The sequence below is a fragment of the Humulus lupulus genome, chromosome 8, assembly GCF_963169125.1.
Source record: "Humulus lupulus chromosome 8, drHumLupu1.1, whole genome shotgun sequence".
Lineage (NCBI taxonomy): Eukaryota > Viridiplantae > Streptophyta > Magnoliopsida > Rosales > Cannabaceae > Humulus > Humulus lupulus.
In genome coordinates this window covers 27,568,193-27,587,834 of record NC_084800.1, presented here as the reverse complement: position 1 = coordinate 27,587,834, position 19,642 = coordinate 27,568,193, and the positions used below count along the sequence as shown (strand labels likewise).

At 37.4% G+C, this 19,642-nt stretch overlaps 1 protein-coding gene across 1 annotated transcript; it reads left to right on the top strand.

Moving 5' to 3' along the window:
• The first annotated feature begins 10,679 nt into the window (after positions 1 to 10,679).
• LOC133793531 (wall-associated receptor kinase 2-like) lies at positions 10,680 to 14,141 on the top strand. The gene is made up of 3 exons (XM_062230861.1): positions 10,680 to 11,631; positions 12,152 to 12,319; positions 12,919 to 14,141. Exons 1-3 carry the CDS (start codon positions 10,680 to 10,682, stop codon positions 14,139 to 14,141), a joined length of 2,343 nt encoding a protein of 780 aa, XP_062086845.1.
• The last annotated feature ends 5,501 nt before the right edge of the window (positions 14,142 to 19,642 follow it).

The window sequence follows — 19,642 nt, the reverse complement described above, 5'->3', positions numbered from 1 at the left end:
GTCTCCGAAAGGAAGGGGTAAGAACTACCCAAGAATTTTTGGACCGAGTTGATCGCTATATCAAGCTTGAAGAAGCCATTGCCGACGATGGAAAGCCCTCAGGCAAGGACAAGAAGGCTTCCGAACCCGCCAAGGCCACCAATGGGTCCAAACCTAGTGGCAACGGTAATGGCAAGAACGGTGGAAAACGGCCTATAACGAGCCTTCCACCTCCGACAACAAACGAGCTAAGGGTAATCGTTATGAGCCTCGGTTCACTAACTACACTGCCCTCATTGAGTCTTGGGGAGAGGTTTACCAGGCCACAAGTTCCAGTGTGCCTTACAAGAAACCTGGGCCCATTCGAAAGGACATTTCGAAAAGAGACACCACCAAGTTCTGTCGTTACCATAATGACTACGGACATGACACTAATGAATGCAACCAGTTAAAAGACGAAATAGAGTTCCTTATTAGATAAGGACACTTGAGAAGATACGTACGGGCCTTGGGAAATTCCCAACGAGAAGCTCCGGGTGGCAACGAGCAGGCATCCACGCGCCAATGCTCGCCACCATTACAGCCTACCCCCGTGGCTGGAACACTCTTAACCATCTGTGGAGGCCCGCACCTCGCGGGAAATAGCAGAAAGGCCAGGGAACGATATGCTCGGACTCTGCGCCACGACCAGGACATCGAGATGATGACTGTGGAGGACTGTGCACCAAAAAAGGCTCGGTCAGAGGGAGGAGAGATAACCTTCTCCGATGACGACGCCCAACACGTCAGGTTCCCACATTCCGATCCGCTGGTCGTAGACGTCCAGATGGCCAATATGATGGTGAAGAGGGTACTGGTCGATACAGGAAGTTCAGTGAACATCCTGTACAAATCAACACTGGAACGCATGAAATTGTCCGTGAAGGACTTGGAGCCCTGCAATCAAACGATATACGACTTTTCTGGAGAAGGACTCGCCCAAGCCGGGTTGATCAAACTCCGAGTAACGACGGGTACAACGCCTGCAACAAGGACATTACTCGCCACTTTTGTAGTGGTCGATTGTCCTTCGGCGTACAACGCCGTTATTGGAAGGCCCATACTGGTTGATCTACGGGCCGTCATCTCTATGTGGCACCTAGCCATGAAGTTCCCGACAAACGCGGGGGTAGGACGCGTTTTGGGAAACCAAAGGGAAGCCAGGGAGTGCTACAACGCCTCGATCACAAAGGCGAAAAGTGGAACGCCGAAGAGCACTACCCCAAATAGATTGCAAATGGCGGTTGATATGCAAGCCCAATCCGGTGATGAAGTCACTAAATAGGGTGTTGCCCAAAGTGAGGATGGAGATTTAGATCCTCGCTTTGGGGATTTTGAAGAAAATGTTGGACCCGTCGAGGACCTGGAGGAGGTCCAACTCAACAAAGAAGACCCAACCAAAGTCGTAAAGGTTGGGAGAAACTTAGAGCCTACCACGAAGCATGCACTAGTGGAATTCTTGTGAAAAAACCAGGAGGTTTTCGCCTGGTCGCATAAAGACATGGTTGGGATAGATCCCGCGGTAATCAGCCATGTCCTGAATATAGACAAAACCTTTCCACCTGTGCAACAGAAAAGAAGGCTGCTCGATAAAGATAGATCAAGGGCCTTAAAAGAAGAAGTCGAAAGACTAAAGGAGAATGGGTTCATACGGGTGGCATTTTATCCATCGTGGGTCTCTAATCCAGTGCTGGTTCCCAAGCCTAATGGAAAATGGCGAACCTGCGTGGATTTTACAGACCTCAATAAAGCCTGCCCAAAGGACTGCTTCCCGCTCCCGAGGATCGACCAGCTGGTCGACGCTACTGCAGGACATGAGATCCTCTCATTCATGGATGCATATTCAGGCTACAACCAGATTAGCATGCATCCCCCTGATGAGGATCACACCAGCTTTCGGACCGATACGGGCTTGTATTGTTACAAAGTAATGCCCTTCGGACTGAAAAACGCGGGTGCGACTTACCAACGGCTAGTCAACCACATGTTCAAGGAGCACATCGGTGTAAACATGGAGGTATATGTGGATGACATGCTGGTAAAGTCTGAGAAGGCAGAAAGGCATGTGAGGGATTTACAAGAGTTCTTTGATGTGTTAAACAAGTACCAAATGAAATTAAATCCCCTCAAGTGTTCCTTTGGAGTCGGATCAGGGAAGTTTTTAGGGTTTATCGTAAATTCAAGAGGAATCGAGGCCAACCCCAACAAGATAAAAGCCCTGATCGACATGAAGTCGCCAGAAAGGATCAAAGATGTACAAAGTTTAACCGGGAGGATCGCAGCCCTAAGTAGATTCATTTCGAAGTCAACAGACAAGTGCGTCCCATTCTTCAATCTACTTAGGGGGAATAAGAAGTTTGAATGGACAGAAGACTGCGAACAAGCATTCCAGGCGTTGAAAGCTCATATGGCACAACCTCCCATCTTGTTGAAGCCAATCGAAGGAGAGACTTTGTTTATTTATCTGGCGACTACCGAAGTTGCTGCTAGCGCGGTACTCTTACGGGAGGAAGAAGGCGTACATAAAGCAGTCTACTATGTCAGCAAGAGGCTGATCGGTGCAGAATTACGATATCCGCCAATCGAAAGGTTAGCATATTGCCTAATTCTAGCCTCTAGGAAGTTACGTCCTTATTTCCAAGCCCATCCTATCACAGTTCTAACTGACCAGCCCCTTCGGCAAGTCCTCCAAAAACCTGAGGCGGCTGGGTGATTGTTAAAATGGGCAGTCGAACTAGGGCTGTTCGATATAACCTATTCACTGCGAGCAGCAGTAAAGGGACAAGTCTTGGCCGATCTTATTGCAGAGTTCACCGAGCTCCCATACAGCGAGCAGTGTGAACAGCCTGAAGCGCCTGTGCCTCAAGATAAAACTCCTTCGTGGAAGCTATTCACGGATGGCTCATCCAACGAATCCCACGCTAGAGCGGGAGTGATATTGATAACGCCGGAAGGGCATCGATTTCACTGTGCTATCAGGTTCGACTTCACTGCATCAAATAATGAAGCGGAATACGAAGCACTCCTCACTGGATTGAGAATGGCAAAGGATATGAGCATAAAGACGCTTGATATCTACAGTGATTCACAGCTGGTGGTGAATCAGGTTCTGGGAGAATACCAAGCGCGAGGCTTGAAAATGGTGGCCTACTTAAATAAAACAAAAGACTTGTTAGCCCGGTTCACAAAGTACACCCTCCAGCAAATCCCGCGAGATCAGAATTCAAACGCAGATGCCTTAGCCAAACTCGCGAGCGCAAAGGATGCTAACACCTTGAACATCGTGCTAGTAGAAAGACTGAGTAAGCCGAGCATACAAACCACGGAATCCAGTATGGAGATTCAGATGGAAGATACGTGGATGGGTCCTTTCTTGGAGTATCTGATGAATGGTACAACAGATAGGAACAAGGCTAGAACTCTACAAAGGCGAGCTGCTAGATACATACTGGTCGATGGTGTGATGTATCGAAGAGGATATTCGATGCCACTACTCAGGTGCGTTACACTAGAAAAAGCTAAAGAACTCATGAAAGAGGTGCATGAAGGCTTCTGCGGGGATCACGCTGGGGGGCAGAGTTTGGCAAAAAAGATTAAGGCAGGGCTACTTCTGGCCAACGATGAACGAGGATTCCATTGAATTTGTACGAAGGTACGATAAGTGTTAAAGGTTCTCGAAGATTCTGCGAGCAGCTCCAAACGAACTGAAACAAATGCAGAGTCCGTGGCCTTTTGCAGTGTGGGGGATATACTTGATTGGATCCCTACCTACAGGGAAAGGCGGAGTAAAATACGCAGTCGTGGTAGTTGATTACTTCACCAAATGGGCCGAAGCTGAACCACTCGCAACCATCACGACCAAGAAAGTCCTTGACTTCGTTATCAAGAACATCTTCTGTCGATATGGTCTGCCCAGAAAGATAGTTTCAGATAACGGGACCCAATTTGACAGCGATTTATTCACCGATTTCTGCGAAAGACATGGAGTCATTAAAAGCTTTTCTTCAGTTGCACACCCTCAGGCGAATGGGCAGGTCGAAGCAGTGAATAAAACTCTTAAGGACACCTTGAAGAAAAGACTTGAGGAAGCTAAAGGAGCATGGCCAGAGCAGTTGCCTGAAGTCCTCTGGTCGTATAGAACGTCTCACCGAACTGCGACAAGACATACCCCATTTTCCTTAGCCTATGGATATGAGGCAATGTTGCCTGTCGAGTTAGATCCCCCCTCACATCGACGTCTAACATACGACCAGGATCAGAACAGCCAACTAATGATGGAATCCTTAGACTCGATTGACGAGATACGGGAGAAGGCCCAACTCCGAGTTGCTGCATACCAACAAAAAGTCGCCCGGTACTTTAACTCCAAAGTTAAAGAAAGAAAATTCAACGTCGGAGATTTGGTGCTACGACGAGTTTTCTTAAATACCCGCGACCCTACTGCTGGGGTTCTCGGACCCAATTGGGAAGGACCTTACCAGATTGAAGAAGTCCTTCATCCAGGCACCTACAAACTTGCACGCTTAAATGGAGATCTCGTTCCACGCTATTGGAATGGAGAACACCTGCGCAAGTATTATCAGTAACAGTCCTTTTTAAAGGACTGGCTCGTATTAAATTTCAATTTTTACAAGTTTTGCAAAAAGGGTTAGCCACGTTGTATGGCTAACTGCTCGTATATGTAAGGTTCTATTATAGAATCGCTCGTAAAGACATGTTTAGTCCATTTTTAATACAAGATTATAAGGGACTGTGCGTAGCCAGTCATTCTTGCCAACCATTGTGAATTTACATTTACAAGTATTTGTTCATTACGTGTGTTGTTTTGCTGTATTACAAGTATCATTTTTCATACGAACAGGAATGTTCGAATAGGCCATGGTCAAGGCAAGTGACCAAGGACCTAAAGCTCCTCGATCACTTGGGGGGCATATAAGGCACATTGATAGCAAAGCATACTCGCAATGTATGTAAACACATGAACAAAATGAGTGAAAGCATGCTACAGTACTTAGACTATTTTTCAAAATTTATGTTTGTTAAATCATGCCAAAGTACTATGCTAAGTTCGGTCATACGGACAAATGTTATAATAAATAAAGATATTATAGCATCAAGATTTAAGCCTTTACACCGCAAGCATCGCTGCTTGGATGTAACTGTTCGAGTAAAAGAAAAAAGATTTACTGCCCGTGCAGCAAAGTTTAAAACGAAAATATATTGTCTTTACATCACGACCCGTGGGTTGTGTAGCCAAAAAGAAAGAAAAAAATAAAAGAAAAGTTTAAGAGGCATTTGGGGCTGGAGGGTCCTGAGCAGCATCCTGGTTGGTCGCGTTCTCAACAACTTCTTCTTCTTCTACAGCAACAATGCTTGGAGAGGCGGGGGTCCTCGCTCTTGCCTCCTCTTCGGCCAGTTGGGCAGTGCAGCGGGCCAACTCGGCAGTCCTGACTTCCTCCGAAAGATAGCTGAAGTCAGCACCCTGATTATATTTCTAGAAGTTGTAGAAACATTGGAGCGTCATCCTCTTGTACCTCTCCAGATTTTTGGAGTTGTCAAGCTCCAGCTGTTTCACTTTGCCTTCGAGAGTAGCAATGGCCTCATCCTTGGGCTTGAGCATCTCTTCCAGCCTTTTGATTTCGCGAAGATGGGTTACGCTGGAATCTCGATACTGCTGCCTTGACTTTATTGCAGCTTCCTTTGCAGCTTCAGCCTCTGACAGCTTAGTCACCGCAGCATCCCTCTCTCGAGCCATTGCCTCCAACTCCTTGGCATTTCTAGCCTCTGCAGCCGAAAGCTCCTCAGCTGCCTTCACCTGATGCCTCTCAGTGGCCTTCGCCTTAGCCTGCTCGATGGAAGCCTGGACACGGGTACGAGCAGTGATAGCAGACAGCAAGGCCTGTGAATAAAGGAAAAAGTTAGAGCCTGCCGTGAAGAATAAAAGACTAAGGCTTAAGAAGTGAAGAAGTACTCACACTGGAGATTTAATTCAGGGCCCTGTTCAGAACCTGGTTGGCCCCCATGCTTTTAGCCTCGACCATTGCGTCTCTGACACGGTCACCTTTACTGATGCGTTCAAGGCGATCCTTGGCTGATCGAAGGGCACGGCTCATGAGTTTGGCCCCGAGAGCTTCTTCACGGGTAGTTTCCTCTCTGGCAGGCGCAGCCGGAGGATTTGGCGGGGCTAGAGGGGTCTACTTCTCAGTAGGAGCTGGAGGATGGACAGAAGTTTGCCTAGTTGGCGCGTCCTTTGGAAGGTCTTCTGTTCGACCCTTCTTGGCTGGAGGACCTCGGCTGGATTCACCAGTTCTCCTTTTGGACCTCCGGTGGAGTTGAGGAACTTCCTCCTCCTCCTCAGCCTGATACATGTCAAAAATGTTGGGAGTGGCCACGTCTGCATGCAAGTAAACACAGGAAAATGATAAGACAAGAGGCAGGTGAAAAGTTATTATACAACAGAAAAGAGGTAACAAAGTGAATACCCGAGCTACAACTACTGGTCGCTACACTATTGACTCTATTAGTCATATACTCATTATCTGGCATGAAGAAGTCTGGCCCTAATTTTGGAGTATATGTAAAGTTGCTTTCCCCGTCGAACAAATGACAGGGAATTGGCAAACCATTTAAAAGTAAAATAGTGTTACCGTTCTCATCAGAGGACTCTCCCAAGTCCACAGCTGGCTCTTTGGCCTTTTGTTTCCCCTTGCCTTGGGGAGCAGAAGGCCTTTTTGCAGAAGGATTGCCCGTGGGCTCCCTGATTGTAACCCCCGTTGGCCTCCTCCTCCGAGGAGACACAGGGGGTTGTTGCTCGGGAACCCCCTCGGCAGTGGCTTCGTCCACCACGGACCCTCTAGTTTCATGGCGAGGAACTAGGAGGCCAGACAGCCTCAAGTTTTCTTCAGTCACCAGGGTCTTGACGCTTTTTGCTGCGTCAGACATCCTGGCCAAAGTGTTGGACCTCAACACTATATCTGGTGTTGGGGTCGGGCGTAACCAGGGGCCTAAAAAACAGATTACAATTTAAGAAAAATGGAAGGGAACACATCGACGAAAAGTATCGACCAGTCGGAGACAAGCACTTACCTCCTCGGGTGAAGGCAAGGTTGTTGCTGGTTATGTCCGGGGTAAGGAAGTACTCCTTATTATACTGCCTCACATTCGAGATATGTGTAGTGTCACTCAGGAATGTTCGATTGGTTTCATGGTGACAAAAATGGAAGAAACTCGTTTCGTGTTGTTGCGGGTTAGACTTAAGGTCAAAAAGATAGTTGACCTCGTGGGGTGAAGGTTCTGGCCATTTCTTAAGTTTATACAGGATATAGAGTGCGATCAGCATTCTATATCCGTTTGGAGTTATTTGGAAGGGGGCGACACCGAAATAATTGGCCACCCCCACAAAAAAGGGATGAAGAGGGAGATAAGCTCCCGCCTCAATATGATACCGAGACCAGGCGCTGTTTGCACCTCCGGGGAGGTTAGCCCTCTGGTCCACAGCAGGACGTATAATGGAAACCCCTGTGAGAGGGAATTTCCTGAAGCAGTTAGCAACCATCCGAAGAGTCACTGAACTGGCTGGGGAAGTATATCACTCGACATCAGGCAAGTTCTGATGGCGAGGGCTGAACCTGATTTGGATATTAGGGTCAGGAGCAAGATTTTCTCGACCACTGGTCGAGGGAGCCCTTGCCTGCGAATCAAGCCGGGCAGGAGAATTTGGGTTGTTTTCAGACTCGGGTCTTTTCTTGCCTGAAGATTTGGAACGGGCCATTGGAGGAGAAGGGTGAGGTCTGGAAGAGGATCGCGAAAAAGGGATCTCGTGGACACAGTCAGCTGGTTGTTCTTCTCCCTCGAGCAGTTGGGCGAGAAGGTCGTCGTCAATAGGCCTTTCACCTCCCCACAAATCTGGCATTAAAGTCTGCATACAGAAGAATGGGGAGGTGAGGATAGAAAACTTTTAAAAGCTTTTTAGAATAACGATGGTCGAGTATAAAAATTAAGTTTTTATACAACAGCATTCTAACAAAAAGCTAAATTTTTCTACACGAACAGTTTGAAAAACGGATCAAAGGGTGAAAGTAAAAAGTTTTCTGGAAAAGCTTTTTCAACTCCCCTTAGGACGGGAAAAACTTATTTTTTCAACTAGCTTAAAGATCGAATTTTTACTTCGATTTTACGTCCTAAAAAGCATGATCCTGGATTCTAAACTAACTCGTAACTCTATTGTGCCTACAAAATATTCTGTCTACAAGCGTCTCAAACCAGAAACAGATAAAACTCAAACAATACACATTCAGAAGCATGCACCACGAAAAATTAGAAGCGTGGGAATTCGAAAACTTACCAAGAAAAGTAATCGTGGAGATGGAAGAAGGGTCTTCGGAGGTCAAGGAGCTCTCGGATGGGGTCCTGAAAGTACAGAGGGAACGGTCTTCGGGAACGATAAGGGCTCTGGATTTTAGGCTTTCTGGTGAAGACGATGGCGTGCGTAAAAAGAAAATAAAGATTTCGAATGTCTTATATAAGTTTGTCTGTGGCATTAAAAAGATGTAATCATTAGTTTCCCTTTTTCAAAATATGGGGAAGCGGGATGGCCGTCAAAATCTTTTCTGGGGAACCGAAAGGACATGATTAGACAGAAGTGGGTTACTTTTTTCAAGAACACACGAAGGGTTCTGACACGTCAGGCGGGGTTACCGAAGAGTCGTTCGTTCAAAAGTTTATTTACTGCTCGTAGTAAATAAACTTGGGGGGCAAATGTTGTCCGAAAAATTAGCATTGGTGACGTGGCAAGTGATCCCTGGACACGTGGCTGACACCTGGAAACGTTCTGCTAGAGTATCGACCAGGAGACACATTAGAAGCAGTGCGAACCTGTCTTACCTGCGACCAGTCTAGTCGATAGCTCCGCATACAAGGCAACATTAATGGGAAGATCTTTGTGAATCCTGAATTTATCTCACACAATCTCCTGGGTATCCGATTATTCAGGAAAGAATATCTGTAACAATCTTTTGTAATCCCCCTTGAGCCTATAAATAGCAAGAGATAGCTCAAGGGAGGGGACTTTTTTTTGGCTTTTGAATCATTCGAGACTATAGTAATTCTCCTAGTAAAATTGTATTGTTCTTCAGAGATTAGTGAAACTCATTGAACCCAAGTTCTTTGATCACTCATCTGATTTTTATATCAATATCAACCTAAGTGGACGTAGGTCATTACCAGATCTTGGGGCCGAACCACTATAAAATACTGTGTCTTATTTACTTTTGTCATTACGTTCTTCTCATTACTTTCATTAATATCAAGCATATTCTGACTCCGTGTCAGTTGGCTAAGTCGTGGGTCAACACATGTGTAGTTTGTCTCTTGTTATTATTTGTGATCTCTCTGTTTTTGTTTACACATAATGATGATATGTTTTATTTTAAAAGCTAATCATGCAAGGATTTTTAGTAAAACTATGAGTCATTTGTGATTAGTTGTTTTCCTACCGGGCTTTATAAACTCACCCCCTATTTCTCATTTCCAAGAAATGCTTAGTCGAGACTAGTGGATATCAGGATGGATGAGAATCCAACGTTTGGATTATTCCTAGTTTGGTCCAATCTAGATTTCTTGGTTTCAAGGAAATGTGTATGACTTGAGAATTGAGTTATATTATTTAATTTTGAGGAATTACAAATTCTAAATATATATGTTTTATTTTTGATTTATTAAATTTAATTATTTGGTGATCAGAATATATATATGATGAGAGTGATTCTAATTTTATTACTATTATTTTCAATATAATTATAAGAATTATTCCATTATTGTTATACTATTGTAGTTTATAGTATAAACTAATACAAATACTAATTTTCAGGGTGAAAATTTAGTTGTTGCCCACCCAATTTATGGATAATATACATCTGCCATTGTGTAAGGCCCCGGTCAACATGATACCGTACTTCTAGCTACTCTCGCCTATATCAGCTTATTAATTACGATGACTTAGTTTTTTCTTAAAACTAATCAACCTTATAAAATATACTGTTGGAGCAATTACTATCATTATCCACGACTCGTTCTTTATTTAGTCTTGTTATTTTTAACTACAACATGCATCATATATAGAAACTTCGAAGCCATATAATATATTTGACTTTAATCAAGCTGTACTCCGACCTACCTAAAATCTGTCTTAAGTTTTAAAACACAAGTCGTACGTACGCTTTCTTTTGACTATAATGTGTATCCAATTTAGTACAAACGTGTCATTAATTTATCTTAAACCATGAATAATAACATGTTATTAAACTTCCATTCACTTATTATATAATTACCACTTGGGTGAGATTAAAATTTGCAACATATTTTAATCCACAACAACCATAATTAATTAAGGAATTTTCTCATTCACGCCCTGAGAGAATAGAATATCACATTTCAAGACTTGTTCATCCTATTACTATATTCACTGATAATGCCAAGTAATATATAATAACAAACTTTGCCATTAATATTGTGAATTGGACTCCGTCTCAGCTTAGTATGGTCACCAAATATTTATAGGTTAGCCACTACGAGCCAGCCCTGCCTACCTTCAACTTCGAATCAATAAGAATTTAGTTTGAGATCATCAACACTACTATTACCAACCAGTACTGTAGTAAACCATGGCTCTGCCTCAAAACCTTATCCCACCACGACTACTTCTTCTACAGCTAACAATACTAGTTTTAGGCACAAAAACCATAACATCTCAGCCCAATAATACTATTAACAATGGTTCCAGCTGCCTAGACCGGTGCGGCTCAGTTAGTATTCTGTACCCTTTTGGGACCGCTCCTGGCTGCTACTACGACGAGTCGTTTCTTGTCACTTGCAACTACACGACGACTACAATCAATGCTACTACTAACTCTTCTCCAAAGTTGTTTTTACCGACGAGCAACGTTTCAATTCTTGACATATCATTAATTGATGGAGAATTGAGAGTGGAAGGCCCCATAGCCCGAAACTGTTATAATAAGCTCGGCAATCTCACTAGTACTAGTAGTAGCGACTACGACACCGTTTCGATGTTAACCAACTCCAAGTTTCCAATATCTTCCAGACGAAACATGCTGGCCGCTGTTGGCTGCGACACCTTAGTGCTTATAAGAGGTATGAAGGGGCGGAACTACTCGGCGGGATGCATAGCCATGTGTGAGCAGCTAAGCGACATCGCAAACGGTTCTTGCTCCGGAGTCGGGTGTTGCTCGATGAGCGTGCCCGAAGATGTGATCGATTTTTTCTTGTCAGTCGAAAGCTTTACCAACCATTCAGAAGTGTACGACTTCAACCCTTGTGACTATTCTTTTGTGGTGGAGGAGCAAGCATACAACTTCTCTTCGATTGATTTAAAAGATTTTCAGAAGAGAGATACGGTTCCATTGATTCTAGATTGGGCTGTTGGGAATTGGAGCTGTGAACAAGCTCAACAAAATGATGACTATAGAGCTAGAGCAGCATATGCATGTCAGTCTAGTTATAGCTTTTGCTTGAACTCAACAAATGGACATGGATATCGCTGCAAATGCTTAGATGGTTATCAAGGCAATCCTTACCTTATTGATGGCTGCCAAGGTATATTTATATATGAAATAATTGAACATTTAATTAATATATTTGACTATATATATATATTTGGGAGAATTCTTCTAGAGGGCTTCAATTTAAGTCCTATCGGAGGGACTCACAGTGTTCTTGACTCATGAACTGTTTTCGGCGCGATTTTTTTTATCACCGTGTATATTGTAACTATTTAGAGCATCCTGCAAATTTTCAGAAAATTCTAAATAGTTTACAGTACCGAAAACTAAATTCAAACATGTTGTTGCACTTGTGACTAATTTTTTTTATGCGCGCTAAAAGCAACATGTTTGAATCTTGTTTTTAGTATCGTAAATTATTCAGAATTTTCTAAAAATTTGCAAATGTTTTAAATAACTTTAATATACACGGTCATTAAAAAAATCGCACCGAAAATTATTTACGAGTTGAGAAACATTAAAAGTCCTACCGGTAGGGCTTAAAATGAAACCTTTCGTGAAAAAAATTCGTATATATTTGTATATTTTTTAATTTATTATTGTTATTATTTAAGATATTAATGAGTGCGATGGACCAAACAACCCGTGTGTGGAAAGCTGCACAAATTTGCCGGGCAGTTTTAGTTGCTCATGTCCGAAGGGATCTAAGGGGGACGGGACCAAAGAGGGAACGGGGTGTACCTCTACTGGGAGGGCTGTGCTCAAAATTTCTATTGCCTTGGGTAAGTAATAAATTACACCTCTTTTGACTTTTCATATTAAAAATTTCTCTTTTGACTTTTTGTATTAAATATTTTGCTAATGAGCCATGGAAGATTTTGTCCTCTCTTTATGCTTCATGTTATTTTTTTCGAACATTTTATTGACCCTCCAAAGAGAACAGAGGAACATGATAGACTGCATAGTGCTCAAACTAATTTTGTTTATCACTGATGTTTATTATAAAATTTGTCATAAATTAATATTTAATCGAGGTTGTAATTAGCTCTGTTTAGAAAATATTTGAAATATATCTCTCACATATCCTCATTATCTCTGAGCATATTTAGAAAATATATGTATTTGTACTTATTATAAATAAGTGATAAATTATTGTCACTACGCTATATGTGTGGGGATGTTCTAAAAAGAATTTTGAGCGACAATATATCGACTTATTATTGCTACTGATCATAATATTGTTTATGCTCAAACACATATAATTGTTTTCCGATATCAATATATATATATATATCGATGTTTATGCTCAAATATCAATACATATATATAGTGTTGGTTGACTTTAGCCTTTTGTTCTTTTTTGGGGGCCTTATATATGTAGGTATTTCCATAAGCTTGTTGTTGTTGGTTATGGCTGGTTCTTGGACGTATTGGGCATTAAATAAAAGAAAGCTCATAAAACTCAGAGAAAAGTTCTTCCAAGAAAATGGAGGGATGCTCTTTCAACAACAACTTGTCCATCAAAGAGGTTCTTCAGAAACAACCAAAATTTTCACTGCTGAACAACTCAAAAAAGCCACCAATAACTATGATCAGAGTAGAGTGCTTGGGCAGGGAGGCTATGGAACAGTTTATAAGGGAGTGTTGTCTGATAATAAGGTGGTTGCCATAAAGAAGTCCAAAATTGGTAACCAAAGTCAAATTGAGCAATTCATAAATGAAGTGATTGTGCTTTCTCAAATAAATCACCGAAATGTGGTAAACTTATTAGGTTGTTGCTTAGAAACTGAAGTTCCTATGTTAGTTTATGAGTTCATTACAAACGGTACTCTTTCTGCTCACATTCATGATGAACACAAACATTCTTTACTTTCATGGGAGATGCGTCTAAAAATAGCAACGGAAACTGCTGGAGCCATTGCATACTTGCACTCCTCAACTTCAATGCCAATCATACATAGAGATATTAAAACTGCAAATATACTATTGGATGAAAATTATACCACCAAAGTTGCAGACTTTGGAGCTTCGAGGTTGGTTCCTCTTGACCAAACCCAACTCACTACTTTAGTGCAAGGAACATTGGGTTATTTGGATCCAGAATATTTCCAAACCAGTCAGTTGACGGAAAAAAGTGATGTTTATAGTTTTGGAGTAGTCTTGACGGAACTATTGACTGGCCAACAAGCAATTTGTTTTAACAGAGAACAAACTGATAGAAATCTGGCCATGTACTTCATCTCATCGATGAAAGAAGGTAAATTACTTCAAATTCTTGATGAACGATTGGTCAATGATGGAAACATTGAACAATTAAATGAAGTTGCAAATGTAGCCAAAAGTTGCTTAAGAATGAATGGAGAGGAGAGGCCTACAATGAAGGAAGTTGCAATCAAGCTAGAGGGATTGATCAAACAAACCAGCGGAATGCATCAATGGGGGCAGGATCATTACGATCCTTTAACCATCAGTTCAGAACATATCAAATACCTGCTCAATCCTTCTAATTTGGGAGAGCATAACAATGGCGCTACTTCAACCATGACAACATCAGAGTTTGATAGCACGATTGTCCAGATGGTAACGCAGCCAAGTGGGCGATAATTAATAAATGATGTAAACATATAACTCATCTTTTAATAATATTTCTATCAGAAAAATATCAAGTATAAAATAAAAAGAGTGTTATTAGGTAGCATAATATGTATAATGTTTATAATGCATACTTATTAGTTTGATTTAAATATAATGCCTACCAATCAAAATTTATGTATCCTTCTCTTCTCTATCTTTAGTACTCATCTCTTCTTTGCCCACCAATCAAAATTTAACAACTCATAAATAATCTAGTGCTGAGCTTCTAGCCAGGCTTTAGAGGTTATTGGCGTAAGGCGTTGTTTTTTTTAACCCTTCACTAAATAATCTAAGAAAAATTACGAAGATCGCTGTATATTTTAAATTTATTCGTTTTTTTTTACAGTGCGCTTATGCATGAAAGAGTAATGGTCAAACTAGCAATACCTTTCCCTTTGACCCATTCTTTCGAGACCTGTAGGACCCACGAAAGTCTTTTCCTTCCATTCCCAGCTAGCACATGAGGTCCAATCTATTACTACATCTCCTACTAAATCTACATGTGACCAAAGTTAGTCAAGTTATTGCCCGATTAAAAACAGAAAAGTTAGTCAAGTTATTTGTATAATACACAAACTATTAACTAATTTATATATAGTGACTAGTTAATGACTCTCACTCTTTTCTTCCATTTTCTAATTTTTCAGTTTTTTTTTCTTGTCTTTTTCACTTCATTTTTAACTAGCAGGTAGCCCATACTCCTTTTATTATCGTGACTTTATTTATTTTAATTTTATTTTCGAGGTTGAAAATGAAAGTAATTAATTATTATTTATTTTTTTATTATATTTACGTTTATATTAATTATTATATTTTAATCAATCTAAAGGTTACTAATTATGAATGAAAAATGTAATTGTTAAACTAATTTTGTAAAAGAGATCTAATGAAAAATGTAATTGTGTAACTAATTTTTGTAAATATTGTTTACAAAGTAGTAAAAATGAGTTACAAATAATACTAAAAACCAAACAACTATTGAAATAATAACAGTGGTTATAAACTGGTAACAATATGTTACGAATAATATTGAAAAAATAAATAATTATTAAATTAATAACAAACTCGTTACAAATAAGTAAATTAAAGAGGAAATTATATTTAATATGAAATTTTTAATAGAGTGTGCAAAAACATGACTTTTTTTAAAAAAAATATTAATTTATAGCTTATTTTGTAAGAATTTTTACTTTTATGGGTTTATTTTCCCATATTTTTTTATAAAAGTTGGTTTATGTCATAGTTTTACACTTAATCAAATTTTAATAATTTGGAAAAATACGTTTATAATTTAATTATTATTTTTTTATCTTATTTTTTTATATTATTTTTATATAATTGATTTTATATTAAATTTTTCTTTAGTTGTTTCGCAATTTTTTTTTTAAATATGAACTGTGTTTATTATTATTTTTTATTTATTGTAAACATTTTTTTTCCTTTTTTAGAGTGTACGTTTCTTTTTTCAAATCTTGAGTAAAGAAACCAGTTACTTAATTGATATTCAACAGTTATGTAAAAAAAATTCTAGAGTTGGATTTAATAACATATATCATGAGAGGTAACTAGTTACCCTGAGATGAGTCACTTTTTGCCATAAGAGGGGTAATCAGTTACCATAAGAGGGGTGACGGGTTACTCATATTAAATATAAAAAGAAAACATCAAATTTGAAAGAAAAAGAAGAAGAACACTTCATTAAAAATGAATAAGTAATTATGATTTTAGTAACATGGGTAACCAGTTGCCATAAAAAAAACTCATAAATATACTCACATATCAGAACGTGAAGGTAACATGTTACCCCAGAAATATACACACAAATAGAGAAAGAGTTTGTGTGGCTAGGGTTTGAGAGAGAGATAGAAGAGTGGAATGATAATTTTACAATAGTAACTCTGTTTGGCTGATTTGTTTTGGTTTTAAATTTAGCTTTCATATCTAGTTAGCTAGTAATTGTGTTTTTCATACTTTATTTTTTTATTTAATAAATTTTTCCATACAAATTAGCAAAAGTATAATTCTTATATTTTTGCACAATAATAGTATAAAATTCATATTTTTGAAAAATTCTCTAAATTAAAATACGCTCAATATTAAAAGACAAATTAACAATGAAAATAATAACATATTACAAATTGGTACCAACGTGTCATGATAATAATGAAAGGCGAAAATAACAAACAATTACAAATTAGTGAGAATGAATTACAGATATTACTAAACAGATAACTATACAATAATAGCACAATGTTACAAATCAGTAAACTTCTGTTTCTAAATGGTAATGTTATGTCACTTTTTTTCTAGCATTTCCAGCTACAGTTTTTTTCTCCTTTTCAGTTACTAATATGTATAAATATTGAAAAAACTTTTAGAAAAGAAAAAAAATTACAGATAAGATGAACAAAATAATTAACACTACCATATATATTGTTTTATAAACCACTCTAAGTCCAACGTTGCCTCAACACTCTCATGTCACAACAAAAAAAGTAACGTAGTTTAATTTATAAAATTTATTACTTATTTTTGTGATGTTTTTATGATTACCCTATAAATTTTATATAAAAATGAATATTATATAGGGTTTATAATTTTTTTCACTTTGTGTTTTATCTCATTACTTGTTTGGACCTTGTATTTGACAAATTACTTTTTGGATTCTGTGTTTTGTAAAATGATTCAAATAGACTCCTAGACTCAATTTTGATGAAGAAAAAATTGAATATAACAGCACAATTGTTAGGCCAATTGATTGTGTTTTTGTTCTGAATTATTAGTTTAGTGAATTATTTGAGATTTTAGTTCAAAAGTTTTTACCAAAATAGAATTTAAGGGTCTATTTGAACTATTTTATAAAACAATGGATCCAAAAAATAATTAGTCAAAACGTAAGGTCCAAACAAGTGATAGGACAAACGCTGGGCCCAAAAAAGTAGAAACCGTATAATATATGAAAGAATGACACAAACATATTAAAAGAAAAATTAAACCAAAATATTGTCTATGATTTTTTCTTCTAAAAATATAATATAGTAATATTTTAGATCACAAACTACCATATTGAAGGTATAAAATATTTATGATATTATTCAAAACACACCTCAATAATTGGAATAGAAGCTTATTTATTTTTTATAAAAATGAAATGTTATTTTAATTTCTTATGTGATTACACAATTATATTCTTTGTCTGAATTAAAAATTAAAAAAAAAAATCATTCATATTAAAGAAATATATCATACATCACAAATAAAACTTATAAGAAATTATGCAAGAAAAAAATGTATAATCTTAATCAACATGCTCCTATTGTTGATTAAACTATTCACAATTATAATGATGTAAAGTGATAAAAATTATACCATAATAATTTCTAATTAGATAAAAATTTAGTCTCTATTAACCTACAATGTAAAGGTAAGTCTATGTACACTAAGAAAACAAATATTAATATTTAGTCCAACACAAATTCTAGGTAGAAAAAGTAAGAAACAATTATCAGTTTATTAAGGAATAGAGTTGAATTGATTTTTTTTTACATTTTGAATTTAATATGTCTCTCCAATGATGAAAACGAATGGTGCACAGTGATTCCACTATCAGTGAGATTGTAATGAAGTTTTATAACTCTCTTCACCAATAACTCCTCCCCTTCTGAAGCTCAAATTGATGAATTGTTGTAGGGGTTGAACCACAAGTAAATGAGGAAATGAGTGTGGTGTTGGATGAACCTTTTTCTTTAGAGAAGCAGTTTTCTCTATGCCTCTTGACAAAAGTCCAAGCCCAAGATGGAATGAGTGCTTTATTTTAACATTGGAATATTGTTGGTCCTCTAAGTATCAAAAGCAATTCTACATTGTTTGAATGAAAATGTGAAATGGTCCATCATTAATTCTACCATTATCACACTACTCCCAAAAGTGAAAGCCTAGGTGATAGGCATATTTAATAAAATTAAATTTCTTTAATATATAATTTCTTGAAATCAGAACTCATATGGAAAAGAAGATTACACAGAGAAAATATATAATCACATTAGGATAAATATAGATTTTTTTTACGGTTTTTTTATTACTTTTTTCTGCAGTCGTAAACAGTATAATTTTAGTTATTTTTAAAAATTGTAGTGTATTAAGAAAAAAAATCGTAGGGAAAAATATATTTTGTAATAAGGTCACTAACAAAATAAAATATGAAATAAAGCTAATTCGATCACTAATTAAATAATTTTATTATTTTTTTAATTTATTTATTTTATTTAGTTGACTTTAAAACTAATGGAACTAAAAAATAATAAAAAAATATTAAATCTATTATTAATCAACAATTTCCGGTTAAACTTATGTTTATAATATATGTAGATAAAGATATATAAATAATAGGTTAGTATTCTCAATGATTTGAGCTTGATATATATATATGAGTTAGTATTGAATGTTACATCAAAGTTTATCTATCAATTGTTACATTGATCTTAGCGTTAGGTTGGATCATTATTGAATGACTGTAACTTATATGTTATTTAATGAATATTATATTTTATTTTAGAAAAAAAAATAACTAATTTAAACTTTCAAATTAAAAGTATCGGATAGGATTTTTTTCAATTAAAATTCAATATTTGTTTTACTTAAGTTCATCATATAATTTATACAAAAAAAATCTTAAAATTTTAAAACAATTACTTTATTCTCCAAATTATTATAAATATATATTTGACTTATTTAAATAACTATAATTAAGACAATTAAATATTCGGTAGAGTAATCGATAAAAATGATCTTTTTTTAACTTATTTTGTATTTTGGTTTAGTTTTTATAATTTTTTACAAAATGACATCTGTTTAAAATTTTGATCAGTTGTCTAAAAATTTTGACCAACTACCTAAATTTTTCGATCAATTATCTAGAGTGTTAAATGTTATTTTGCAAAAATTATTAAATTAGGCCAAAGTACAAAATAATTTTAAAAAATAAACTATTTTGCTAAAGAACCCTATTGCCAAAGATTATACCCACAAGACCATACTTATATATACATCTGTTTTTTTTAAAATAACTTATTTTATTTATTATAATTTAACCTCTTTTTATAACATCTTCGATATTGATATGCCTATATTATAGCAATCAGGCACGAAGCCAGTAAGCCCCACTACAATTATAAAATATTATTTATATAATATTAAATTAATGTAAGTATTGAGAATAATATAAATCAATGTATTAAAAGAACTAGCCCTATTTTTTAAGATGATATGAAAATTCAAGAATCATGAAACTTTGATAACGGGAAAACTTCCCTAGATAAGGAACTGAGAACTTTTAATAACTGTTAATTATGTGTTTATGTGTTTAAGCCTCTACTGCAAAGAATTGCTGGCTCCATCATTGTTAACGATATGCATGCGCCCAAGTTAGACAAAATTAAAATTTTGATTTAAAATGTGTGGGGGAAGCTTAT